Source organism: Aspergillus undulatus (assembly GCF_047715775.1).
Source record: "Aspergillus undulatus strain CBS 261.88 unplaced genomic scaffold BDV17scaffold_28, whole genome shotgun sequence".
In the NCBI taxonomy this organism is placed as follows: Eukaryota; Fungi; Ascomycota; class Eurotiomycetes; order Eurotiales; family Aspergillaceae; genus Aspergillus; species Aspergillus undulatus.
Window position 1 is genome coordinate 245,497 of NW_027396632.1, and position 24,890 is coordinate 270,386.

Consider the following 24,890-nt stretch of genomic DNA (forward strand, 5'->3'; position numbering starts at 1 on the left):
GGGACCGCATCTTTTTTCAACTTCAATTCATCCCTCAACGATCGGAACGGTGTCGCCTTTAAAATACCAGGATCGCGGGGTCTGAGATTCTGCCACATGCACTCCGAGTCGCTGGGTGACCCCAGCTTAACCACCGAAGATGAATCCGCGATCCTCCTCTCCCGCGCCTTGTCAGATCAGGAGCAAGATAACAACGGCCCCGGGGCGCCCCCTCGCCATCCTCAACGCCGGCATCTAGGACTCCTATCAACGACATTCCTCATGTATTTTTCTCCTATTCATAAGATCAGAATTCTTACTAACGCAAGCAGCACAAACCGCATGATCGGCACAGCCATATTCTCCGTCCCCTCCGCCATAGCAGGAAACGTCGGGAGCGCCGGCGCCGCATTGGCACTCTGGGTCGTCGGGTTGATATTGGCGTACTGCGGCCTGTTCATCTGGATTGAGCTCGGCTCGCTTATGCCGAGGAGTGGAGGGGAGAAGGTCTATCTTGAGGCTGCGTTTCCGAGGCCGGTCATGCTGGTTACCACGGTGTTTGCGGTGCATGTTGTTTGTTTGGGGTTTACTGGTACGTGTTTTTGACACGTTAGTGACTGGGATAGACTGTGAGGGTTAATTGGCTCAGGTATTGGGAGTGTCGTCGTGGCCGAGAATATCCTGCTTGCGGTGCATGGCTCAGCAAGCGGCTGGGTGAAGAGGGCGCTTGCCATCGCAGTGCTGGTCTCTATCGCTACGATACATATCAAGTCGTGCGCACTGGGTGTGAAAATCATGGTTCGCATCAATACCGTTTGACAAAAAAAAGAGCTTAATCACACTAACGAAAAAGAACATCCTCGCCTCCGCCAAACTACTCATCCTATCCTTGATAATCCTCTCCGGCCTGCGCGCACTCCTCGGTGACCTCCCCCAAATCCCACACCCCGGCGCAAGCCTGCACCACCTCTTCAAGAACTCATCAACCTCACTCCCGCACTACACAAACGCGCTTTTCAAAATCCTCGCTACGTACCAGGGCTGGTCGAACGCCGCATACGTGCTGGACGAAGTCCAGAACCCGCGGCGGAATCTGAGACTAGCCGGTCTCGTGGGCGTGGGATCCGTGGGAGTCTTGTACATCCTAACGAATGTGTCTTACTTTATCGTCGCGACCCCCGAAGAGATTAGTCGCACGGGCGTGACGGTCGTCGCGCTGCTCATTGGGAAGGTCTTTGGGGAAACGATGCTCTGGCTCACGGCGCTTTTGGCGGCGCTCTCGTCCTTCGGGAATCTTATGACTGCGTCGTTTGCTATGGCGCGTGTTGTTAGGGAGTTTGCGAGGGAGGGACTGCTTCCGAAGTCGGAAATTTTTGCGAAGAGCACGGGGGAGGGAAGTCCATCGTCGGCCTTTTTCTTGGTGTTTTTGTCGTCGGGGTTGATGATTTTTTTTATTCCTTTTGGTTCGTTATCCTATCTATCCTATTCTTCTACTCCTCTTGTTGGTGGTCTGAATACTAATCGAGATTTCCAGGCGAAGCCTACAACTTCCTCCTAGACGTCGGCCAGTACGCCATCGCGATAGTAAACGTCCTCGTCATAATGGGTCTATTCATAATTCGGCGGCAACAAAACCAAAACACAACCCAAACTCACACCCAAAGTCCATCACAACACCGATCATTCCGCACCCCAACGCCAATCGTCTACCTCTTCCTCGCATCGCAGGTCTTCCTCCTCGTTACGCCGTTTGTCCCTTCAACACTGGAGCAAAACCAGGGAACGCTGCCGTCTTGGTTATATTCTGTTGTTGCGCTTCTCGTGCTTTCTGGGGCTGCGGTGTATTGGTTTGTTTCGTGGGTTGTGGTTCCTAGGTATGGGGGTTTCGAATGGGTGGCTAGGAAGGCGGTTTTGGCGGATGGGTCGGATGTTGTTCTTTGGGATAAGGTTAAGGTTAGCTGAAGTTGAGACACGTAAGGGGGGGTCTTGTTGGTTAGGTTGATGATGGGCTTATTTCAGTGCGCAGGTAGGACAGGTTCCAATAACATGTGCTCTACGTGCTAAAACCCATACGAAGGCGATGAATCCTAACGAAATCGTTGAACGCACTGAAACTTCTACCCTAAAAGTAAAGGAGAATTGCTTGACAAAAGAAAAGTGCACCCCAAGCTCACCAAGTCCAAGGAAAGTCCGACCAACGGCAGAATCCCAGTGGGTTATATGGTTAAACACAAACCTGCTTAGCGATTTCAAGAGCTTCCTGCAAGCGTTGACACTTCGCTGTCAAATCCTGGCGCTTACTCGAGGTCACGAAGCTCTCGCCCGCAAGCTCCAGCAACTCTCCCTCATCCATGTCATTCACCATGTCAGAGCACAAGGCCCTGACGGGCCCGTCCTGGCCCAGGATGTATCGCTCGACGATCTGGATGACAACGTTGTCGGCAAACCTCTTCAGGGCGACCTTGTAGTACGCTTTCAGGACGTCATGGATATCGTTGACGGCCTGGTCCTCGTTGCTGGGATGGACACCTCGCATTAATTCATTAAAATTCACTTCGTAGTACTTTCCGTTGTCTTGAAGGCCTAATCCCCTTAACTTTGCGCGTACCCGTTCATCCCGAATAGCAGTGAGTGTATCCGCGTAGTAGTGATTGACAGTCTGCAAGATGCCGCCGCGTTCGTCATGAAGAAGCTTGGAAAATTCCTCTGCCACGGTGCGCTCGGTCGCTTCTTGAACGCGCATGAGCCTGAAGGTGAGCTTTTCTCTCACTTCATCGTCGCCAATAATGTCCATGAGGATATCATGGTTAAAGGCCTTGACTGCTCCTGCGGCCTTTGTAATGTAGTCCAGTGCGATTTGCCTCCACGGGCTCGACTGCTGCCGGAAGAGATTCTCAATAACTCGGGGATTCACAGTCCCAGGTAGCTCTGTCCCGCGGGAGTCACGATACACCCTCCGTATCCAACTGCAGATATCCTCTTCGTTATCACCATCTGTGTTCTCTGAGACCGCCGAGCCCCCATCGTCGTCTTCATAGTCGCTGGTAGCCCTGCTGTACTCAGGGTCCAGGTTCCCATCAGGAGTATAAAACAACTTGGCGTGCCCGTGCCGGGCGATTGTCTTCGCAAACTCCTCTCCCAGGGCTTGTGTATGCATTCGCAGTTTTAGAGAGTTGTCTGAGCTGAGCGTGGGGTCGTAGTTTCCACCAAGCGCGTTGTCAACCTCTGCCTGGTACTTGCGAACTATTCGGTTCAAGAAACGTCGTTGATCGACAGACGTCTGGCGTGATGGACCCAGCTGCTCGAGATCATTCTCAGCATCTTGGAGGGACTGCTCAATGTCCTTGATGACGCTGGGGAACTCGTTCCTGATGTGATCATACAAGAGTTTGCCCAGGAACCTCTTCAGTGAGTGGATGCCCACTCGATCCCTGGGAAGATCTCTCCACAGAGGCTTCTCGGAGAAAAACTCCTTCTCCTTTCGGTGCCGCCCTTCGATTGTGACGCCCCCTTCGATGTCCTCGGTGGAGCGGTTTTTGACAACGAACCAGCCGTGAGTCAATTCTTCGACTTGATTCTTAGCAATGCGGATAACCTGAAGACATATCAGTCGGAGGCCATATTAGAAATGCGATCGCCGCCACATACCCCTGCCTCATCCCCCGTCTGGACCGCATCGCACTTTGTGATAATTCCAACAGTACGTTTCCCTGCAGGATCGGCCGCTCTCGCCATTTGGAACCTATTACCGGTCCTTGTTATGAGCCATTCTCGAAAAAGAAGACACCTATACATACACTCCCTGATTTGCGAGATTGTTCCTTGCGTCCATGACGGCACTGTACTACGTTAGCCGGAATAAACATCGCGGACATCTGAACCACGCACAGGATTATCGTCCGTTTGTCAGTAATGTAGTCCTCGATAAGCCATCGGATGATGGACTTGTCTTCCTTTGTCTGATACTTTGTCGGATCTGCTCAAGTCAGTAATGTTCGTGCGAGACTAGCTAAGGCCTCATACTGTGGAACAAGCCTGGGACGTCGACAACACTGAGGTGGTGATGCTCAGGGCCCGAAAGCTCGATCTTGAGAATGTCGTCGGAGAATCGTTTGTCGATGCTCTCCAAATCGGTAGCACTTGGCCCTGGTATGCCCATGACCTCAGCAGCCTATCGGCGGTTGATCAGCAACGGTAGTTATGCAACCGAAGGATCAGGCAGTCTACCTCATCGAAGACACGTCCAAACTCTTCACTGCCAAGATAATCTCCGCTAAGGGCTCGCTGGAAGCCTTTGAGTCTCCCCTCCAAGTGCTCGTCCGTCTGCGATGATTGTCCGGGTATGATGGTTATTTTTGCTCCGGCTTCATCGGGGGAGGCACGGCGAAGGACGATCTGTGTGGCAAACCGGGTGCAGAGCTCGCTTGCAACAGGAAATGACAGGCCAGTTAATCCTTCCAGCAGAGATGACTTGCCGCTGGATTGGTCTCCTACAACAACAAGCTGCTTGGGGTTAGCAGGACACCTTAACGGCGATATCATGAATTCGTACCTGCGGCAAAGACACGCTCTCACTGACGCCCAGTTCGCGGAGCTTATCAATAATCTCTAGTACTCGTGCTCTCTTCTCATTATGAAGGTCTATTACTGGTTTAATCGTCATTGTCTTTGTTGGTAGGAGTCTAAATTCGGATAGATAGTGTCCAGAACGCAGTGTACAAGTGCTGAGGGACAGTGCTGTCGGGTGAAATGGATTAGAGCTGAGCTGGAATGGACATGATGGCCCTTTATACTAAGACTGACAAGCTGCTTTGTGCCGTAGTTTGGCTGTCTCGACGTGGCGGCAAGGCTCACTTCGAGCATCGTGTGTGTTGAGCCTTAGTGTTGGTTGCGCTGCCCTAGAACCTTGTCACTCCCGCTGCGGCATGCCGAACCGTTGGATACGAGAACATTATTCAAAAAGTGGCTGTGGGATTAGCCGCATTTTAGTTTCATATTGCCGCCCACGTTGGTCGTAGTGTTGATTTCCATCCACTCATTGGCGCTATATCAGAGCCGTCGCTCGAGCCGCCGGCGATAGCAAGGCAGAATTGAGCGAAACCTAACCTTTATTTCGACTGTGCCGCCCTCCTCACTGGACTGAGTCATTGCCATATCTGAATATCATTGGAAAGCAGTGTTATACGGCGCAGCGTATCGCCAAACCATCCATTTGCCTACCACAGCAGAGCCCCTGGTATTAGCGCCAGACCAATTCGGCTGCCGCCTATTCAGGATCATCTTCTGACAGGCAAAAGGGAGACCAAGTCATGGCTCTGCCCCTCTTCGAGTTATCCCTTGAGCAAAATGGGATGGAATGCGCGGTCGTAGCGAGGAGACTGTCACTCCGGTAGATCCTCCTGCTAGGGAATTAACATCCAGCCCAGGGAATCACAGAGCGGTAGCTTGAACGGCAAAATGAAACTGCTTAGCTTACGTGGTGCCAAGCAGTGTCGTCAACTGAAGATACAAAAGTAGGAGGTTAGTGACGGTGCAAGATTTCAGACCTCGCAAACGGGAACTACGACTGAGGGTCGGAATTGACGGGCACTTCGAGGGTAGGGAGCAACTGTAAAACTGTTACTTGCGATATAATACTAACGATATATTCCATCAGAAGCAACAGATAATCATACTTGAGTATGTTTGAATTGCCTGAATAGTGTCCACTCTGTTGACGGGACGACTATCCCCAGAGTGTACCAGGGCCATGGTGACCAGACATTGATCATGCTGACTTCAAGTCTTCGACAACAGTTAAGTAAGGAACTGACTACTAGAAAGGAATAATTTACCTAGCCATCCCATATCGAACTCAACGTGTTCGAAATGGTGGGGTTTAGATCATGGCTCGGCAAGGACAAACACGAAGCCCTAACTCAACCACACCATCACTCCAGGGCTATCTAGATAACCTATAGAGTAAGTAGGAAAGTCCAAATAGACATTCCACAAAGCTCCATCTTCTCTTCTTACCTCTCGCCATATCTCAGCCCTACTAAAACCCCCAAGCAACTCCCCGACATACCTCCATCCTCGAACGGAGCCCCTCCGTCGATATCAAACCCACCGATACCGCAGTCCCAGGCCCACGACCAGATCCATGATCATCATCCCAAAACAAGGTTCCAGCATCGCATCTGCACGATGATGTAAAGCCAGAGGGGAAACGTAACGGGTCTAACGCTTATCATCACCGGCGTGGCATGCATATTATATGCCACCCCTTGCATTGTACAGGGTACAGACTGCTGCCTACCCTAGTATCTACCCGGACGTACCGACCCGGAGGATCCAGAGTCTAGTCTGCGGCCAGGTCCTGCCACATGGCTCCATCCTTTGTTCGGGTTCCTGACATACGTGGGTATTTATCCCCATGCAACTGGAAACGTGATCGTCTCTGCATCCATCTTGATAAGGTCCAGTCGATCTGATGTGGAATAAGGATGACTGCAGTGCCAAGTATATGTATCTGTGAAAAGTGAGATTGTCAGGAACGACACGGAGACTGTTTATATAGACGATGTAGATGTAAATATACGCCTATTTGGGGTGTAGGATTGACTTCGTATGAGGTGGTGAGCCTCGGCGAGACATGGAAGGGGTGCGACGCGGGTAGGTATTGGGACTATATTCCCGTCAACTCCTCTTCCTTTTAAGGCGCTGTCGAGGTGATGATTTTTCCATCGGGGTTACACACAGTTGTTTATGGTTTGCAATTATTAGATATGAGGAATGTGTAGTAGACACAGGCTTTGTTCTAGTAACTATGAGCCAAAGCGCGAGGTGGCCGTGGTATTCGCTGGATAGAGCCATTGATATACAATTCATGCAAGACGCCAGATGCACCATATAGAGATGAAATGGCTCTGCTCTGGAATTGGTCGTACGTGAGGATGAATGCACCGGTATCATTTCTGCGTGCCTACCATAGTCGAAATGGGACACCACAACGACATAAACCACCCCGCTACGTAAGTACCGAGCGATTGTTAAGTGCTTGCCTCATAACAAAGCGATTGTTCAGTCAATAATCTCCATCCATTGTATAAGGCGTATGCTTACATACAGTGCACAACTTTTGATCGCCCTTGGCCTTGGGTGCCGACTGCCCGTCCTTCCTAATCGCGCGGCGCATACTCTTTCCCTGTCCGTAGCTTACCCACCGCTCAGCTTTCCTCCAAGTCCGATCGGCATCCTCCATGAAGTCTTTTTTCTCCTTCGCGCCTTCGCCCAAACCATATGCCGCGGGCTCCGTATTTCTGCAGCAGGATTCAGATCGCGAAGCGAGGCCCACTTCGCCAAAGCCCAAACATGTGGACCCGATCGGAATCTCAAATCATCCCGCAATCCGCGGAGGCCATCACGCCATGACTAAAATGGCAAATAAACAAAGAAAGTTGGCGCCAGGCGAAGATGAGCAGTGTCAGAAAGATGTCATCGAATTTCCACAGACTGTGGGCCAGTGGAGAGGGCACAGACCCAAAGTTACCCGCAGAGGAGCAGTTCGAAACTTGACTCGGTGCGGATCTCTGGATGTTCCAAGATTCCGATGCTCGACCACGATGCTGGGTTCTCTAGATCAGGCACTAAATCGACGATCAGTTCGTGAGGGCAGCCGGGTTCCACCAGCAATCAGGATTCGGTTCGAGACCAATGTGGAGCTCTGACACATCTTTTTCGCCTCAGTAGCTGTAGTAGTCCTGCGGAGTAAACAAGGATGCATACAGCGTCAGCCAGCCGTCTCATCCGTACTCCACGTCTGGCATCTCGGCGCCTCCAATGGCGGGACCAAGCCTTGAGAGTCAGAAAGGCTCAATAGGGTGAGAAATTTGTCCAGATCGATTTGCCAATCACCACGCGCGCGAACCGGCTCCAACCATTGGCTGTTTTGGTTCGTGGTTCAGATGCTGGATCGTGCGCCAGGTTCTTCGCAATGGCTAACCTGAAAATGGCATACTGCGAGCTGCGGATATTGACGCCTGGGTACAGGTTGCAGAAGCGACGTGATGCGACGCACTGCGACGCGCTGCAATGCAACGCTGGCGTGGGGGCATGCTCAGTCGGACGCATTGCAGCATCGAGCAGCTCGCCTTCTGAGGAACTCGATTAGTCGATCCAGATTCAGAGCGATTCAGAGTGTTTGGTTGACTGTCAATCGTTATAGACGGTTGACTGTCGGAGGAACATTCTGTTTCACTGCAACTTCGTTGGAATACCCGCGAGAGGTTCCTTCGCCGTGACTTTCTCCCTCCTCCTTGCGGTCCTTCAGTGCGAGAATACAAAACAGCTCCTGTCACAACAAGCACTCGGTCGACGTCCTGGTCTCGGTAGTTGGACAAGGCATTGGCCAAGCTGGCGGAAAAGAGATCATGAACCGTGATTGGAATGTTGGATACAGAGGAACCTGACGTGGCTGCAGTGTCCAAGATCCACACGAGTTTCATGGGGGCAGCAGCAGCTGACTTAGGCGCACATCCCAATCAGTACCTCTTCGGCAAAGGTAGCGTTCTGCAGCTCTGCCGATCACATCCCGTAGGAAATGGTAGCTCGAGACTCGAGTAGCCTCGCCAAGTGACGTCGCTCTTGGAGCTTCCTCGGCGCTGGAGCTGGCCAACACTGAATCCTCCACACAGGTTTTGTTGGCAGCGGGGCAGGATGATGTGACCTCCGCCAGACTGACCATACCCTCGACACTGCACGCGCATCTCAGACTCGAGACTCATCCTCGCGCCAGTTCTGCAATCGCAAAAGTCAGCTCATATCATGGTCTATTCCTCTCCCTCCTGGGTGCCGCAGATCCCCTGCGAGATCACTGACAATGTCACTGTCGGTCAGTTCGCCTTAGATGGCAATGCGAACCTACCCCCGCAAGTTGGCGGAAAGCCTCCGTTTGTCGACGCGATCAACGGAAAGGCCTATACCACGAAGACGCTGATTGAGCGCGTCGAATGGCTGTCGCGCGCACTCGCGCAGGAGCTGGGATGGTCTCCGAACGAGGGAAACCCTGAGGACAAAGTCGTAGCAATCTACAGCTGGAATACTGTAAGTAGGAGAACTCGTCGACGGTTAGACGCGCCTAACAACATATGCACTAGCTCGACTTTTTCGTTCTTTGCTGGGCTGTTCATCGCCTCAATGGCATTTGTCTACAGATTCACCCGTTCAGCATCGTACCCGAGATCGTGGCGCATATGAAGACAGCAAAATGTGGAATCATATTTACTTGTCAGTCGCTCGTCGCGAACAGTTTGGAAGCTGCCAAGGAGCTCTCCATTCCCGAGAACACGGTCTATACTATGGCCCTGCCAGAAGGGTACTTGCAACACCCAGAGCCAATTGAACAATTCAAGTCAGTGGAGGGAATGATCGCTGATGGGGAGAAGCTGGAAGCAATTCCACCGCTGGAGTGGGAGAAAGGGCGCGCAAAGACACAAGTCGCATACTATTGCGCGACAAGTGGGACATCGGGGAAGCAGAAGCTCGCAAAGATCACACACTACAACTTCATCGCGAACGTCCTCCAAGCAAGTCTTCACGAGAGCTACGCCAAATCGGGGCGAAATGAGGTCGCGATCGGGGCGATCCCTTTCACCCACGGATATGGACTCGCACTGGGCCATATCTTGATCTATCGCGGTGACTCGTATATTGTGCTCCCCCGCTTCGATATGCAGTTGATGCTAAAGACAATTCAACAATATCGCGTCGAGCGACTATACGTTGTAAGTAGCCCTCAAATACTGGACAACTATAGACAACGAACTAATCGCGCCAGGTCCCTCCCATTCTCGCCGCTCTCGCCGCAAACCCCTTCCTCCTCGACCTCTACGACCTCTCTTCCGTCCAGTCCACCGTAACCGGCGCCGCAGCGCTCGACCGAAACATCGCAGCTAAGCTTCACGAACTGCGGCCTAATTGGAACATCTGCCATGCATACGGTACGCCACACCGCGCCACCTGCATATACCCTTGCTATTTCTCGCACAGACACTAACCCAGCCCCATCATACAGGTCTCACAGAAACCGGCGTAATCGCAACCCTCACAAGCGCCCACGATATCTGGCACGGATTATCCGGCTCCCTAATACCCCAATTCGAAATCCGCCTCGTTAAGCCCGACGGCACAGACGCGACGGGTCTCGACGAGCCAGGCGAAGTCTACTTCAACTCGCCCAGCAACTTCGTCGGATATCTCGGCGACGACGAATCCAACAAAAACACATTCGACGAAAAAGGGTGGCTCAAGTCCGGCGACATCGGCGTATTCCGCAACTCACCCAAGGGAAACCCGCACCTCTTCATCCTCGATCGGATTAAGGATATGATCAAGGTTAAAGGCGAACAGGTCCTCCCGCGCGACATCGAGTCCGTCCTCCTCTCACACCCGGCTATCACCGATGCAGCGGTTATTGGTGTTGCTGATGAAATATCCGGCGAGCGCGCGAAGGCTTATATCGTGTGGTCTGGGTCGGAGAAGGCAAATCTCGATGAGGATGGCCTTGCCGATGAGATTGATGAATTTGTGCAGGGGAAGTTGCATGAGAGTCACTGGTTGCATGATCGGATTGTATTCCTTGAGAAACTGCCCAAGAGTGAGAGTGGGAAGGTTCTTAAGAAGGAGCTTAGGGCTATGAACTAGGTAGACAGGTCAAGCGTTCTTAGATAGGGCGCCATGCAGTGGTAAATTGTGAGCGAATGTACCGGATGAGCATAAGTTTTTTTTTTTTTTCTGGTCGACATAATGAAACTATTAAAATCTCTATCGATGCGGAATATCTAGCCGGTGACGTCGAATCGCCTACAGAGTACATGCCGGCAGTTTGTTATCATGGTTACACGAGTGGCGGTTGGGTGTTGGCATGCATCGGAAAAAATAAACAAAGTGACCTGCGGCCGCCACTTCCGGGTGTGTCACATAGCCAATCTTGACGACCTACGAAGTACTCTTATCATTTTTATCTTGTTGCCTGCTATGTGTTCAGAGTACTTATTTCGGTCTGCTCTCTGCGTGCTCATATGGTATGTGGAGGCGTTGGAACACCAATATATATATATATAACCGAAACTGCCCTAACTAACTACTCCATCCACCGTATCTACACATTATACCTCGCCATCCTCCTGAACTCACAATACTTATTGAACCCCTCATCACCTTTCAGCGCATCCACAGCCTCATTCTCACACTGAATCTGGATCTCAAAGCCCCCTTCCTTATCCTGCGGGAAGAGATACAGCAACCCCGTCTCGCGCGAATAAGACCGAATACAAGCTGGTTCTCCCAGCCCCGCACCCCAGCTCTGCTTCATGGCCTCGAGGTTCGAGAGGTCCGTCACGCCTAGATCAGGGCCAGGGAAGTAATTGTACTTCCAGGCTATGTCTGTAACGGCGGGCGCGGAGTTCACGAGGCCGATGAGGGTGCGCATGGATTGTTCCGTTGTTGTTTCCGTTGCGGAGCGCACGGCGGTTGCGAGGGTTGCTAGGGAGTTGGGCGACGCGAGGGTGCAGATTTCTGCGAGGGGCATGCGTACGCGCGCTGTCGGCTCGTTGATGTTTCCGATGAATGTATCCGGGAAAGGAGGCTTTGTTCGGGAGCGGAAGTCCAGACGCGTCGTGAAGAGGGAGGAGCCGTCAGGGTACTTCTGGTCGAGTTGGCGCGCGATGCTCATGTGCTTCCAGACGAGCGCGGAGACGGCTTCGACTTTGGTGAACTGGGTGCCTTTATCTGTTTCGGCTTGCGCGAGTGCAGTGCGGAGGTTCTTGAGCGAGGCGTCGCTGAAGTACCAGGTGCTCACGGTGAAGGGAGTCGTCACGGGTTGTTCGCGGTCGAGAAGATGCGTTCCGGTGGAGTCGTCGCGGGCAGAGCTATCGATTGTATACTCGGGGAGATGGTCGATGGTTGCGTCTTCCAGTCCGTGATCGAGCCTCCATCGGTCTCGGGTCCCTTCTGCAGGAGTCGCGGGGAGGTCAGGCTTGCCTTGTGCGATTGACGTTTTCGTATGGCGCGCCCAGGCGTCTGTTAGAACGCCAACACCTCTGGCGTCACAGACTGAATGGTGCCATGAGACTGCGAGGATAACACCGCCCTCGACAATATTTACCTGGAGGAAGGCGGCGGGGACTCCATCGGCGCCGGGGCTCGGCTGCTGTATGAAGAGGATATCGTGAGGGATGTCGGAGGTCGGGTAGTGTTTGGCTGCCAGATCCGAGTAGCTGCCGTATACCCAAGAGCTCTGCTTTGTCTGATCAACGACCTTGAATGGTACGCCCGACTCGGGGCCCAGACGAAGCTCGAGCTCTTTTCGTTGCGAGCCCGGTACGAGCGCGACGGTCGCGGCGAAGTCTGGGATTTCGCTCAGGGCCACGGAGAGGCCTTGCTTGAGATGGTGAACAATATCCTCTGGTTTCTTTGCAGAGTCGAGCTCGAAGATCAAGACGGTTTTGGCGTAGAATCGCATAATCTGCTGGTCTAGCGCTGAGAGCTTGATCACGTCCTCGCTCAGAGGAACGCTCAGCTTTACCCGCGTTTCTTCCATTTTGCTGGGGTATATGAGCTTTGATCTCAGCGGCAAGAGATACTGAACAGAATATGCTCACCAAAAAGCAGAGAATAAGTTCGTTTGCAATTGCACAAGCTATGCGACAGGCGATGACGGCAGAGTATATGCAGACGAGGCAGGAACGGGAGGCTTGGCGTATGGCAACGCACCTTTCTGCTTAACGACACGCGCGGGCCGCCTCGTCAAACACAAACCCCGGGGGGGGGGGACTTTCTTCCTCTTCCTCCATCTTCACGGTCTTCACCCCCACCACCACCTTGTTCCTTGCTGATACCCACGTCCCCGACGGAGTATGGTTGTCCGTCGCGTCGAGGCTTCAACCTCCTCATCTTCGTACACATCGGAAACGCATGGCAAGCTCCACTCCCCACAGCTCTTCCTTCGCTCAAAGATAGCGACGACGATCTGTGATTCCATTGCGTCAGTGGGCGGGTCGATCTAGTTCGTCTGGCCGATGCCCTCAGTCGCAGCCTCCACAGGATGGTAAATGCTCTTGACCCTTGCTAGCCTGTTGATCCTATTTCCTTCTACTCCGTGTTTCCTTCGTGGCGTCATTGTGTTCTAAGTGCTGGCTCCTAAGGTACCCTAACAGATGTTTCTATGTGCCCACTCTTCGGCAGCCACGTCCAAGATCGCCTTGAATGATGCCCGGTCTTCAATCGGCAGGATAAACCGCGGCAGCTGGAGGTCAAAGCTGACAGCTCCGCACGGAGCACCTACTAGCTAGGTCTTTGGTCGATTGAGAAAGATGACGATTCATTCCTGGCGGAAAGCCTGGCTGGCTAGCCGTGACCCGGAGCCCCCCGTACACAGCACGTAATGGAATTACTGGGTTCGAAGGCATCTAACACCGCGAGTGAAGGGCCATTTCGGTCTTGGAACCGGTTATAACAGTAGACGCCTCAGGTACATGTGGGCCCTGGTTCTTTTCCTTCAAAAGGACGTACCGATTATTATTCTATTATCACAAAACTCCCATGCCCCAGCAGAAGGGTCGCGACTTTCTTCACGTTCCTTCGTGTTATACTACACCATAATCATGAGCCCTACATCTAGACCTCATTATACAAGGGCTGATAGCGAGTCAGATAGCGAGCGGCTCTCGTCGTCGCCGTGGTCTATACTCAGCGACAATGATAGCAACACATCGGATGAGCGCGGCCATGAGCGCGGCTCCGGCTCATTGGAACCGATTGCTATCATCGGCATGGGCTGCCGGCTCTCAGGAAGCGCAACAGACGTTTCTGGCCTATGGGACATGCTGAAAGCCGGTCGTTCTGGTTGGACTCCGGGGCCGAGTAACCGGTTTAATATGAAGGCATTCCAAGAGCCTACAGGAACCAGATCAGGGACGGTAAGCAGTTTTTGAAGGAGGATGGGGCATTAAGTCAGTGGCTTTGCTAATTCATCACCCTCGCCTTTCCAGACCAATGCATGCGGAGGGCACTTCCTTCGTGAAGATGTTGGTGCATTTGACGCTACATTTTTCGGGGTCAACCCGGTTGAGGCACAGGTATGTGTATCAGAGCCTTTTCGACCATTGCTGAACAGAGGACAAGGACACTAACATTTTTCATCTGCACAACAGGCAATGGATCCCCAGCAACGGCTGATGCTTGAAGTCGCCTACGAATCTTTCTCGAATGCCGGAATCACAATGGACTCACTATGGGGATCAAATACCGGTGTATATGTCGGACAATGGACCTCAGACTACCACGAAATAGCCACTCGTGATGTTCAGAAACCACCTTTGTACCTGGTCACCGGTACCGGACCAGCCATCTCGTCAAATCGTATTTCTTACATCTTCAACCTCCGCGGGCCGAGCTTCACAATGGACACTGGATGTTCGTCAAGCTTGGTCGCCTTACACCAAGCTGTCCTCAGTTTACGCAACGGCGAAACCACACAATGTTTCGTCGGAGGCGTAAATCTGCTCCTCGACCCTCAGCGTTTCCACTACCAGAGTCAGCTGAAGATGTTCTCGAAAGAGGGCCGATCATACCCCTTTGACGCTCGTGCGAACGGGTATGGTCGAGGAGAGGGTGTCACGGGTGTTGTGCTCAAGCCGCTCTCTGTCGCCCTGCGAGACGGCGATCCAATCCGAGCTGTGATCCGGAACTCCGTCCTCAACCAGGATGGTCGGACACAGGGTATCAGTGTGCCGAGTGCTATTGCCCAAAAGGAAGCCATCATCAGGGCATACAGACAGGCTAAGCTGGAGATGTATGCTGACTATGTGGAAGCACACGGTACCGGTACTAAGGTCGGCGATCCGATTGAGGCGAGCGCTATCGCGGCAGCTTTGACGCACCGCCGATCACCATCCCGACCACTGCCAATTGGCTCGATCAAGGGCAACATTGGGCACACGGAAAGTGCCGCCGGTTTGGCAGGGCTGATCAAGTCGGTTCTCATGCTGGAGCATGGTATTATTCCGCCTCAGGTGAACCATCAGACAGTCAACCCCGATATTCCTCTGGACGAGTGGAACTTGCGGGTATGTTCACTGCTTTGACTTTTGAACCGAAAGATGCTGACGATGACAGATTCCTGTCAAACTTGAGAGGCAGACTCTGCGCAGAATCTCTTTGAACAGGTATGGAAAAGCAATCTTAACGACGACCGTGAGAAGTGTACTGACTCTCGTTTAGCTTCGGTTATGGTGGAACAAATGCGCACGTAATTATCGACGCAGCAACCGATGCGATCGCTGGCTTTGGGCGCCCATCTCTCAGCAACCACATGCAGCTCACCTATCATTCGGAGAAACCACGGGTGTTCATGGTGAGCGGAGCAAGCGAGAAAGCGTGCCAGCGGATATGTGCTAGATTGGCAAAGTATCTCATTCAGAACCATCGCAACTCCATCAACCCGGATGCCTTGCTTGCTCGTCTTGCCCATAACCTCTCAAAGCAATCCGTCCACGCGTTCAGAGTCGTTTTTGTTACTTCCAACGTAGACGACCTGATCAACCAGCTGAATGTCGCTTCTCATTCTCCCGTCCCACGACGCGAGAAAATGGGTCAACCCCGCATCGCTCTTGTTTTCAGTGGCCAAGGTGCGCAATATGCCGAGATGGGCCGTGACCTACTCAAGAGTTATCCATCCTTTGTCCGCTCGCTCGAGAATGCCCGCCAGCAGCTCGCCAGGCTAGGCTGTCCATGGGATCTTCTCAGTGAACTATGCCGCCCGAAGGCTGACTCCCGAGTGAATGAGCCTGCCTTCTCTCAGCCTCTCTGCACAGCTATCCAACTGGCGTTGGTTGACCTCTTACAAGAGTTCGGCGTCTCGCCTTCAGCTGTGCTTGGACATTCTAGTGGCGAAATCGGGGCTGCCTACGCCGCAGGAGCTGTTTCCTTCAAAGACGCCATCACCATCGCATACTACCGTGGAAAGCTGGCCAGCGAACTTGTTGCTGCAAATCAATCACCAGGCGCTATGGTCGCGGTTGGTGCTTCGCCCAGCGTTGCCGAAGAGCACATTGCCAAGGTGGGCCCGGATTGTGGACGCATGCGTGTTGCGTGCTTCAACAGCCCTTCGAGCGTCACGGTATCGGGTGATGTTGCTGCTATCGATCGCCTGAAGGAGATTTTGGATGGCGAAGGAGTCTTCAATCGCAAATTGATGACCCATGGCGCAGCCTACCACTCACATCAGATGGAGCTGATGGCAGATAAATACACCGCAGCTTTGAAAGGCCTGCAAGCCAGACCTATCCACTCATCTGTTCGGATGTTTAGCTCCGTTACCAGCCAAGAACTGGATGAGAAGACTGTGCTCGATGGCGCATACTGGGTGCGGAACCTGACCAGCCCGGTCCTTTTCTCGCAAGGACTAAATGCTCTGTGCGAGCAGGAATACAATGGTCTTCCTATCGATACTATTGTCGAGGTTGGACCCCACTCGCAACTCGCGGGCCCGGTGAACCAGATCCTGAAGACTATCTCAGGTCCCCATGGTCAGGTCTCCTATGCCAACACGTTGAAGCGTGGCGACGACGCGGAGACTGCGCTGCTGAGGTGCTTGGGATTCTTGGTCATCAAAAACGGCTCTGTTCGTCTTAACGAACTCAACAAGGATTCCAAGGAAGGCAAGATTCAGGCTCTGGTTGACCTGCCACCATACGCCTTCGACCATGACCGAGTCTTCTGGCACGAAACCTGACTATCCAAGGACTACAGGCAGCGCGAACATCTCCCACATGAGCTCTTGGGCAGTCTCTCCACAGACGTAAACAGACTTGAACCCCGCTGGCGGCGGTTCCTCAGTCTAAAGGAATCTCCTTGGCTCCGTAATCACATTGTCCAAGGCCTCATCACATTCCCTGCTGCTGGGTACATTACCATGGCCGTCCAAGCCACTCGTCAGCACATCGCCGCAACTAACCCAGCCTCTAAGATCCAGTACATCCGCCTCCGTGATGTTAGTTTCGGCAAAGGCCTCGTACTCTCTGACGAGAATCCCGAGGTCGAAATCTCACTATCTCTGCGCCCGCAGGCGAGGACCTCTCGCGAGTCATCGAGTGTTTGGAACGAGTTCCGCATCTTTACCGTCTCACCAGATCAGAAGTGGACCGAACATTGCCGTGGTCTTGTCCAAGCTGAGATTGACTCTGTCGAGGGATTCAAGACTGTATTCACGCCTGCGGATATCTCTCGTGTTGACGCTGAATGCATCCATGAAGTCACACCGCAAAAGTTCTACGCTGTCGGCAAGTGCAACGGGCTGGACTGGCAGCACCCCTTCAACAATATGCACAAGATTCGCAGCGGCAAGGACTCGTGCGTTGCTACGGCTCGGGTGCCGGAGGCCGAGATGTCACCAGGTGGAATGGATGATTTACTTCACCCTGCCGTGCTTGACTCTGCACTATTCCATGGCCTGTCTACTGTCATTTTCATCGAAGAGGGCCACTCGTCTGCGTATGTGCCCACGTTTATTAAGCAGCTTTGGATTGCCAACCGCCAGAGTACCCCCGGCACCGACCTGGTTTGCACTACAACCCGCCGAAACGAGCCATTTGTCTTTGATCTTCACACTAAAGACGCCGCCTCAAAAGAAGGCATGGCTCTTGTCGCGCAGGGTATCCGTGTCACTAACCTGGGAGGCAACGTCGCCGCTGGTACTTCCAAGAAGGAAGCATGCCACTCGCAAACACTTGTCCCGTACATCGATGCCTGGACGACCAAGCACCGCGACCAAGTTTGCAAGTCTACCATCGGGCCAGGCTCGCTTGTGGATACGAACAGTGCCATAGCCGCGCTGGCTGTAAACTTTGTGCAGAATGCCTTGCGCGAGGTCTCTTCGGACGCTGTTAGCGATACCTTTCTCAAGCGCTACTTCGAGTGGATGGAGACCCTTCGCAATGAGACCTTTGATGAATCGCTTCTCATCAACGAAGGCAAGGACCTTGGAGTCATTGGTGAGGCCGTCGCTGTTTTAGGACCGCGGCTAGCAGAAATCCTCACTGGCAAGACTTCCGCCCTATCGCTTCTCAACACAAACAACCTTCTGTCTCGCGTCTACACCGAATGGGTCTCATCGCGAGTCTACTCTCAAATGGGCGCTTACTGCCACGAGCTCGGTCGCTTCAACTGAGGTCTAAAGGTTCTTGAGATCGGCGCAGGTACCGGCTCTGCAACTGAGCCTATCTTGCAAGCCCTCAATGGCGGGAAGGACCGCTTTGCCCAACGCTATGATTTCACTGATATATCGCCTGGCTTCTTGGAACCCGCCAAGCAGCGTCTCGGTGACCTTGCAGATGTCGTCGAGTTCCAGGTCCTCGATGCTGGTCGTGATGCTGCCGAGCAGGGCTTTGAGGAAAGCTCGTATGACCTCATTGTGGCCTGCAATGTCATCCACGCTACCCCTCGCATTGATGAGACTCTTCGCAACATCAGGCCGTTGTTGAAGCCTGGTGGGAGGTTCATGCTCATGGAAATCACCCAGTACAACGTCTTCACGAACATGATCTTCGGCTTGTTTGAAGGCTGGTGGGCTGGCTATGACGAGGGTCGCACGCGCTCGCCGCTTCTCAGTGTCTCCGAGTGGTGCGGACGATTAGAAGGTGCAGGCTTTGTTGATGCTGAGCGGGCGTTTGTTGATTACCCCGAAGAGGATGGTGGTCATCTGGGCGTCTTCATCTCCTCTGCTCCTAACCCTAGATCAAGTGAGGAGTCGTTCCCGATTTACCTCCTCACCGACCCGGCTGTCGCCACTGCCGACGAGCAGGTGCAGTTAGTGCAGGAGGCCTGTGAAGGCTCCCAGGTCTCTCTCCGGGCCATTAATTCTCCCTGTCAAGCCGGGATTGTTGTAATGCTCCCAGAACTTGCTCGACTGCTTTGCGCTTCGCCGACAGAGGACGTCTGGCGCTCCTTTCAAGACTGGATCTGGAAGGCCAATGCCGTATTGTTCGTCAGCAACAACAAGAAGGCGGAGCTGTCAGACGCGGAAACCGGCTTGTGGACTGGCTTTGCCCGTACCATGCGCCTTGAGTATCCTAATCTGCGTCAGGTCGTTTTAGACCTCCAGACGCTCGATATCCCGGTCTTAGAGAGACTTGGTGAAGTCCTGCCGACGCTCTTGAGCAGCCCTAGCTTAGACCTTGGCCGCCCCGGAAGTGAAGTTGAGAATGAGTTTACTGAGCGGGATGGTCAGCTGTTTGTCTCGCGTTATGTGTACCGCCCTGATATCAGCAGGGATGTCGACTTGACTAGCCGTCAAGCTGCTCCTGAGCTCGTCCCATTCGTTGGAACTGACCGGACTCTAACTGCGGAGCTCGGCGTCCCGGGTTTGCTGGAGAGCATTCGCTGGAAGGACGATGTGGAAGGACCAGCTCTTGGTCCCGACGATGTTCGCTTCGAGCTCCGCGGTGCTAGTATCAACTTCAAGGATGTTCTCATTGCTGCTGGTCAGTTAGAGGGCATCACCGAGATGCGCAACGATTGCAGTGGTGTGGTCGTTGAAGTCGGCAAGAACATGAAGGATCGCTTCAAGCCCGGAGACCGAGTTTGTGCTCTCTACTCCCGCTCCTACACGAACTATCCGATCGTGCACGGCGATTGCTGCCAAGTCATTCCTGACTCTCTGTCCTTCGCGGAAGGAGCATCGCTCCCCATTGTTTGGGCCACGGTGTACTATGGCCTTGTTGACAAGGGCCTCTTGTCCAAGGGTGACAAGCTCCTCATCCACTCTGCTGCTGGTGCTGTCGGTCAAGCCTCCATCATGCTTGCCCAACACCTTGGTGCTGAGGTCTTCGCTACTGTTGGCAGTGACGCGAAGCGCGACCTTCTGCATACCAAGTACGGCATTCCTCACGACCACATCTTCTCAAGCCGAACGACTGCCTTCCACGGCGGAATCATGGAGTACACTGGCGGGTACGGCGTTGATGTCATCCTCAACTCTCTCAGCGGCGAGATGTTCCGTGAATCCTGCAACCTCCTTGCCTCGTTCGGGCGGTTCGTTGAGATCGGTCGCAAGGATTTGATGGATGATGCGCTCATGCCGATGGAGTACCTTCTTCGCAACATCACCTTCGCCTATGTTGACTTGACTGCTATTATCGAGCAGCGGAAGCCCTTGGCCCGACGCCTGCTCCGGGATGTTGCGGCCCTTGCTGAAGCCGGGTCCATCAAGCCGGTTACGCTGACAACAATGCCAATCCATGAAATCGAGTCAGCATTCCGTCTGATCCAGGCTGGCAAGCACACCGGAAAGATCATTCTCACCGTCGATGAGAACCAGGAGGTCAAGGCTGTTCCTTCTATGCCTGCCCAAGCTCAGCTGCGTGACGACGCGTCGTACATCATTGTCGGTGGCTTGGGTGGTCTCGGTCGCTCTATCACTGTCTGGCTGGCCGAGCACGGCGCAAAGCACATTGTTGCACTTTCTCGCTCGGGAGCGAAGGATGCCGACAGCCGCGCCTTCGTGGAGGATATTCGGAGCCGGGGAGTTAACCTCATCGCACCACCCTGCGACGTTGCCTCGAAGGAGGCAGTCGCCGACATGGTACAAGGACTTGAACGCTTCGGCCTACCCCGGGTCCGTGGTATCATCAACTCGGCAATGGTTCTCCGCGACACGCTCTTCGACTCGATGACTGCAGATGATTGGCGCACTTCACTTGCCTCCAAGGTCAGGGGCTCTCAGAACCTCCATGCAGCTTTCCAGTCAGACTCGCTCGACTTCTTCATCATGATGTCGTCTATCGTCACAGTCCGCGGCAACTTCGGCCAGTCGAACTACAGCGCGGCCTGCAGCTTCCAGGATACATTTGTACGACACATGGCGAATGCCGGCGAGCCCGGGTTCTCCATCAACATTGGTCCCATCCGCGACGTCGGCTATGTCGCTGAGAACCCCGAGGTTGCAGAGGCTCTGCGCCGCAACGGCCTCGGCTCAATCAGTGTCTCGGACGTGCTTGTCCTGCTCAACTACGCTGTCAACCACGCGCGCGACGCCGACCCAACCTCCTGCGTCGCATCGATCGGCCTCGTCCCCTCAGACGACGAAGCCGAAAACGGTCGCGACTTTCTCCTCTCCGACCGCCGCTACGCACAACTCGTCAAGTACGAGGGTGCCGCAGCCAAGAACAACTCCGAGTCCGCAGACGCAGTCACGCTGCTCGCTTCCGCTCCGACTGTTGATGACGCGGTCGCGATCGTGACAGAGGCGATCCTCGCTCAACTGAGCAAACTCATCGCGACACCTGTCGAGATGCTTTCCCCTGCGCAGAGCCTCGACAGCTACGGCGTCGACTCGCTTGTCGCCGTCGAGCTGAGGAACTGGATCGGCGCTTACCTGCAGGCGAATGTCCAACTTATGGTTATTCGGGGTGCTGCAAGCATCAGCCAGCTTGCGCAGGTTGTCACGAAGGAGTCGAGGGTCGTTAAGCTCTAACCTCTAAACGACTTTAACAGATGCTTCTTTTTTTTTCTCTCTGTTCTCATATCTATTCTTCCTTTGTTTCCCATGTGCGGAGCATTGTTGGGATTGTGAGTTGGATTTGTTCTCCTTTTTGTTCTCTTTTGTGTTGGACTTTTTGCCTCGAGTCCTCAACTTGCTTGTGGCCTCTCATACCTAATGTCGCGTTGACTTGACTGTTGATTCACACATGTTTAGTGTCTAGTATGTAATGTCTCTATGTAACCAGATACATAATAACTATCGTTCTTATTCTCAAATCCGTACAGTATCGGACAGATAGGCGCCGCAGGGCTCGATTGCCGCTTTGCCAAAAGCGCGCTCTCCTGCAAAGCCTGCAACCTGGAGAAGAGGAATAAACCACAGAATGTCAAGCTGGCTGTTCGTCTATCAATTCAAGTAATCTACTGCACTCACCATACAAGGAAGTCCGTCTAAGCGAGCTTTATAGGCCGCTATTCATTTTGTAGTGGCGCTCACGCACTTTGCAAACCTTGGGACGACGGGCATCTTGGTAGTGTGTTGAAAATATATATCATATCTTCTGTACTTCCAACGCAACCAAGAAGCGGAATCTACCCTGAAAATAACCAGAGTAGAGACAAAAGGCATACAAGTAATATAGAATACCCTCTCTTAATGCTTCATTCTTCCACCTACCGACCTATCGAGAATGTCGCTAATTGTTGTTTTCCGAAGCTTGTACTCTAGAGAAAGTAATTGCGCAACAGACCAGGCGTTCGTTGCGACCCGCGGATCGGAGCTAGCATCTTCTATCCGAGCCACGGTCGCATTGCTAGTTATGCTTATTTTAGAAGCACGGGGGGTTTCTTAGTTTGGGGCCCAGAAGAGAGATTGATATTGTTTGATTACCAGTGATGATTAATAACCTAAATACTGTATCCTTCCGTAACCTGTTCAGCTCCTTTTAGCAGCAGCACTTGCTTGCTAGAGTAACTCCGTTCCACCGCAAGAGAGAAAACCAAAATGAAATGATAAGAAATGTGCTTGTCGCTCAGAATCCGGCCGAGGCGCTTCTATGATTGCGGGCTAAAATACGCTGGGTATGGGTATATGCTCGTGTGTGGTTCATCGAGGGCGCCGCGCCCGGCAACGCCCGTATCTGATATGCTTATTTTTGGCCGTCGATCGAGTGAAGCGCTGGCCGCACTGCTCGCAGCTGAAGCTTTTCGCTCGTCCGCTCTTCTCACGCAGGTGGCGCTCGTAGTTCCCAAGAGACGAGAATGCCCGACCGCCACAACTGTGCTCCCAGCAGCGGATCGGGCCTTTTGCATTCCGGTTCGGTTTGATGGAGGACTGAGTAGAGGAACCGGGCAATGGAGAAGGGTCGTTGGACTCTGAAGGAGAAGAACGGTCGCTTGGCGTCCTTGCGCCCGAGGGAGTGTTCGAGTAGTCTTGGAAGGGGGTAGATTGCGTTGTCAGATCGTGAGTAGCCGTAGGAGCGATCGGGGCGGCGGGGAATATTGGAGCTGCAAAGTTCTCGAGGGAAGAGGCGCAATTGGGCATGTCGATGTGATGGTCAGAAATTTGTTCCAAAGAAACTGGGGTTTCGGCAGGAAGAATGCTTGTGAGGGCTGTCGTAGGTTGACCCGACCATTTATCGAAGAAGCAGTAGTAATCTGGGACATAGTAGAGAGGCGGCTGCAAGCTTGAATCCAAGTTGAAGCTCCCATCGTCGCTTGACGCAGGAGATGCGTCGGAGTTCCAGCCCGGCCAGAGCGTATCTCCAAATGGCGACGAGGGCAAGCTATACAGAGTGTTCTCGAAAGTCGCCATGATCGCAAGCGGAGCTCAAAAGAGCTGGCCAGATGGCGGAGTTTGTAATTGAGGGTGTTTCGATTGCGGATAGCGAAGGGACAAGCAGGGACGTCAGGAAAGAGCTGGGGGAGAAGATGCGATGGAGGTGAATTGGGGTGAGACTGGGGGAGCTGGGCGAAAGTGAAGCACTGCAGGGATCGCTGTGGGAGAAAGCCACACGCAGCTTGCGTCTGAGGCTGATTTGGCCGCTTGCCGGCCCAAGACTCCAAAGGATACCTGGCTGTCGGATACAAAGCAACAAGCAATCGCGGCCAGCCGCGTCTGGTTCAGGTTCGGTGTAGTGGTGAGCTGAACTGCAGACGACAGAAGCACTTCCCTTCCCCCCATAGTTCTAGCCCCACAGCGGACTGCATGCTGCGATTGGGAAATGCAGTGACATTTCACACTGCACAAGTGACTGGCCAGGACCATGGAGGGAGGTGGAACCAGGATTCCCTGGCTTGGATGATCGGCGCCACCTTGGAAACGAGGTTCGTTCCCGCAATGGCTTCTGTTCCTGAGGTCAGATTGACTTCTGCCCGTCTGCCGGCCCAGACCTTTCGGGTCCTGGACACGTCGGCCCGCCAATACAGCCACGTCAATAGTGCCACGGCCCTGCATGGCAATGCGCGATTGCCATCACCGGCACTTTGCAGTTCGCACAGTGAAGCTGGGAACTTGGGAGCAAGCGCTCGCAGTCCTCGTGGAAGTCAGGGTGTCGGAAAAAGCAACCACGGAGTCGGAGAAGCTCGCGCTCGGTTGTTGCTGCAGCCTGCAGCTGTGCACTCGGCGCCACCATCGCGCCCAAAAGTCAAGCCGAGTTTGGCCTATGTCGATCATCACCTCTCAGACTCAGACGAACATCTCGAGCTCGTTGCCTCTTTAGACAAGTGGCTCCGTGGAAGATTGGTATTGCCTTGCCCGGAAAATAAAAAGATGCCGAAAAAAGGTAGACAGTCAAAATACGAAATGGAAGAAGAAGAATAATAATAATAATAATAATATCATTATTGCATCAGGGTTCCACCCGATCGGGGTTCCATCTCTGCGGTTCGAGATCAAGTTGTGATCTGACTCGGGCATCTATCGCACCAATGATTGTACAAAGTGAGTCCGGCATTGTTCTATCTGATGTTTGGGCCCCTGGGGTCGTTCGGGCTATACTATGTGATTGTAGCTATTGTGCACCATCGGCAGAACTGCCGAGAAGACACGGTCCATGCAGCTCCAGTGCTCGTGCTTGGCGACATGATGGAGAAACCGCCGGTCATGCTGCCCATGGTAAGAGAAAAGAGACGACCATGCCGCAAGGGCCAAACCTTGCTGACCGCCACAAGGGGAATCGTCTGTGGTCGTGACTGCAGACTGTGGTCTCCGTGATTTGAGTTTTGGGGGGCTTTCTTGTGTCAGAATTATGATTTCCATGTTGCAGCGGGTTCGCTGTCTGGCCCACCCTGCTGTGGAGGAGACTACAGACTCCCAAAATGGGTCCAGCAATTCAAGCCAAACTATCGAAGATCCAGTAGTGGAGCGTGGCCGGCTCTCAAGCACGGATGAC

The 24,890-nt window shown here is 53.3% G+C and overlaps 6 protein-coding genes across 6 annotated transcripts; 3 read left to right on the forward strand and 3 right to left on the reverse strand.

The window, feature by feature from the left end:
* The first annotated feature begins 66 nt into the window (after positions 1-66).
* On the forward strand, positions 67-2,239 carry BDV17DRAFT_264946 (APC family permease). Its single transcript, XM_073758108.1, has 5 exons — positions 67-263; positions 312-571; positions 629-777; positions 833-1,442; positions 1,514-2,239. The coding sequence occupies exons 1-5, from the start codon at positions 97-99 to the stop codon at positions 1,939-1,941; spliced, it is 1,614 nt and encodes a 537-aa protein (XP_073615020.1). The 5' UTR covers positions 67-96; the 3' UTR covers positions 1,942-2,239.
* Positions 2,204-4,642, reverse strand: BDV17DRAFT_298702 (dynamin family protein; the record flags this gene model as incomplete). Its single annotated transcript, XM_073763735.1, has 7 exons — positions 2,204-3,574; positions 3,628-3,721; positions 3,777-3,818; positions 3,868-3,955; positions 4,003-4,150; positions 4,207-4,482; positions 4,532-4,642. The coding sequence occupies 7 exons, from the start codon at positions 4,640-4,642 to the stop codon at positions 2,204-2,206; spliced, it is 2,130 nt and encodes a 709-aa protein (XP_073615021.1).
* Positions 4,643-8,784: 4,142 nt separating this feature from the next.
* BDV17DRAFT_298704 (acyl--CoA ligase) lies at positions 8,785-10,709 on the forward strand (the record flags this gene model as incomplete). The annotated part of the gene is made up of 4 exons (XM_073763736.1): positions 8,785-9,063; positions 9,117-9,743; positions 9,797-9,959; positions 10,034-10,709. The coding sequence occupies 4 exons, from the start codon at positions 8,785-8,787 to the stop codon at positions 10,660-10,662; spliced, it is 1,698 nt and encodes a 565-aa protein (XP_073615022.1). The 3' UTR covers positions 10,663-10,709.
* Positions 10,710-11,053: 344 nt separating this feature from the next.
* On the reverse strand, positions 11,054-12,691 carry BDV17DRAFT_101701 (transferase). The gene has a single exon (XM_073753699.1). It carries the CDS (start codon positions 12,557-12,559, stop codon positions 11,120-11,122), a length of 1,440 nt encoding a protein of 479 aa, XP_073615023.1. The 5' UTR covers positions 12,560-12,691; the 3' UTR covers positions 11,054-11,119.
* Positions 12,692-13,895: 1,204 nt separating this feature from the next.
* BDV17DRAFT_282174 (type I polyketide synthase) lies at positions 13,896-21,490 on the forward strand (the record flags this gene model as incomplete). Its single annotated transcript, XM_073760159.1, has 32 exons — positions 13,896-13,937; positions 14,172-15,086; positions 15,136-15,185; positions 15,241-15,251; positions 15,285-15,373; positions 15,404-15,571; positions 15,605-16,732; positions 16,763-17,749; positions 17,780-17,799; positions 17,839-17,902; positions 17,936-18,011; positions 18,045-18,136; positions 18,197-18,215; positions 18,249-18,367; positions 18,401-18,442; positions 18,473-18,582; positions 18,628-18,656; positions 18,705-18,952; positions 18,986-19,097; positions 19,143-19,213; positions 19,247-19,266; positions 19,306-19,336; positions 19,367-19,379; positions 19,419-19,441; positions 19,481-19,503; positions 19,540-19,555; positions 19,586-19,735; positions 19,769-19,890; positions 19,924-19,968; positions 20,002-20,134; positions 20,168-20,230; positions 20,267-21,490. The coding sequence occupies 32 exons, from the start codon at positions 13,896-13,898 to the stop codon at positions 21,488-21,490; spliced, it is 6,255 nt and encodes a 2,084-aa protein (XP_073615024.1).
* A 945-nt stretch (positions 21,491-22,435) lies between these two features.
* Positions 22,436-23,461, reverse strand: BDV17DRAFT_264952 (zinc ribbon domain-containing protein). Its single transcript, XM_073758109.1, has one exon. The coding sequence runs from the start codon at positions 23,309-23,311 to the stop codon at positions 22,604-22,606; it is 708 nt and encodes a 235-aa protein (XP_073615025.1). The 5' UTR covers positions 23,312-23,461; the 3' UTR covers positions 22,436-22,603.
* Positions 23,462-24,890: the final 1,429 nt, after the last annotated feature.

Bases quoted from the DNA above. Each gene is read 5' to 3' on its own strand.
- BDV17DRAFT_264952 (XM_073758109.1), bottom strand. From the start codon at position 23,311: ATGGCGACTTTCGAGAACACTCTGTATAGCTTGCCCTCGTCGCCATTT.
- BDV17DRAFT_101701 (XM_073753699.1), bottom strand. From the start codon at position 12,559: ATGGAAGAAACGCGGGTAAAGCTGAGCGTTCCTCTGAGCGAGGACGTG.
- BDV17DRAFT_264946 (XM_073758108.1), top strand. From the start codon at position 97: ATGCACTCCGAGTCGCTGGGTGACCCCAGCTTAACCACCGAAGATGAA. The intron at 264-311 runs GTATTTTTCTCC...TAACGCAAGCAG, and splicing joins CTATCAACGACATTCCTCAT to CACAAACCGCATGATCGGCA. The intron at 572-628 runs GTACGTGTTTTT...TAATTGGCTCAG, and splicing joins TGTTTGTTTGGGGTTTACTG to GTATTGGGAGTGTCGTCGTG.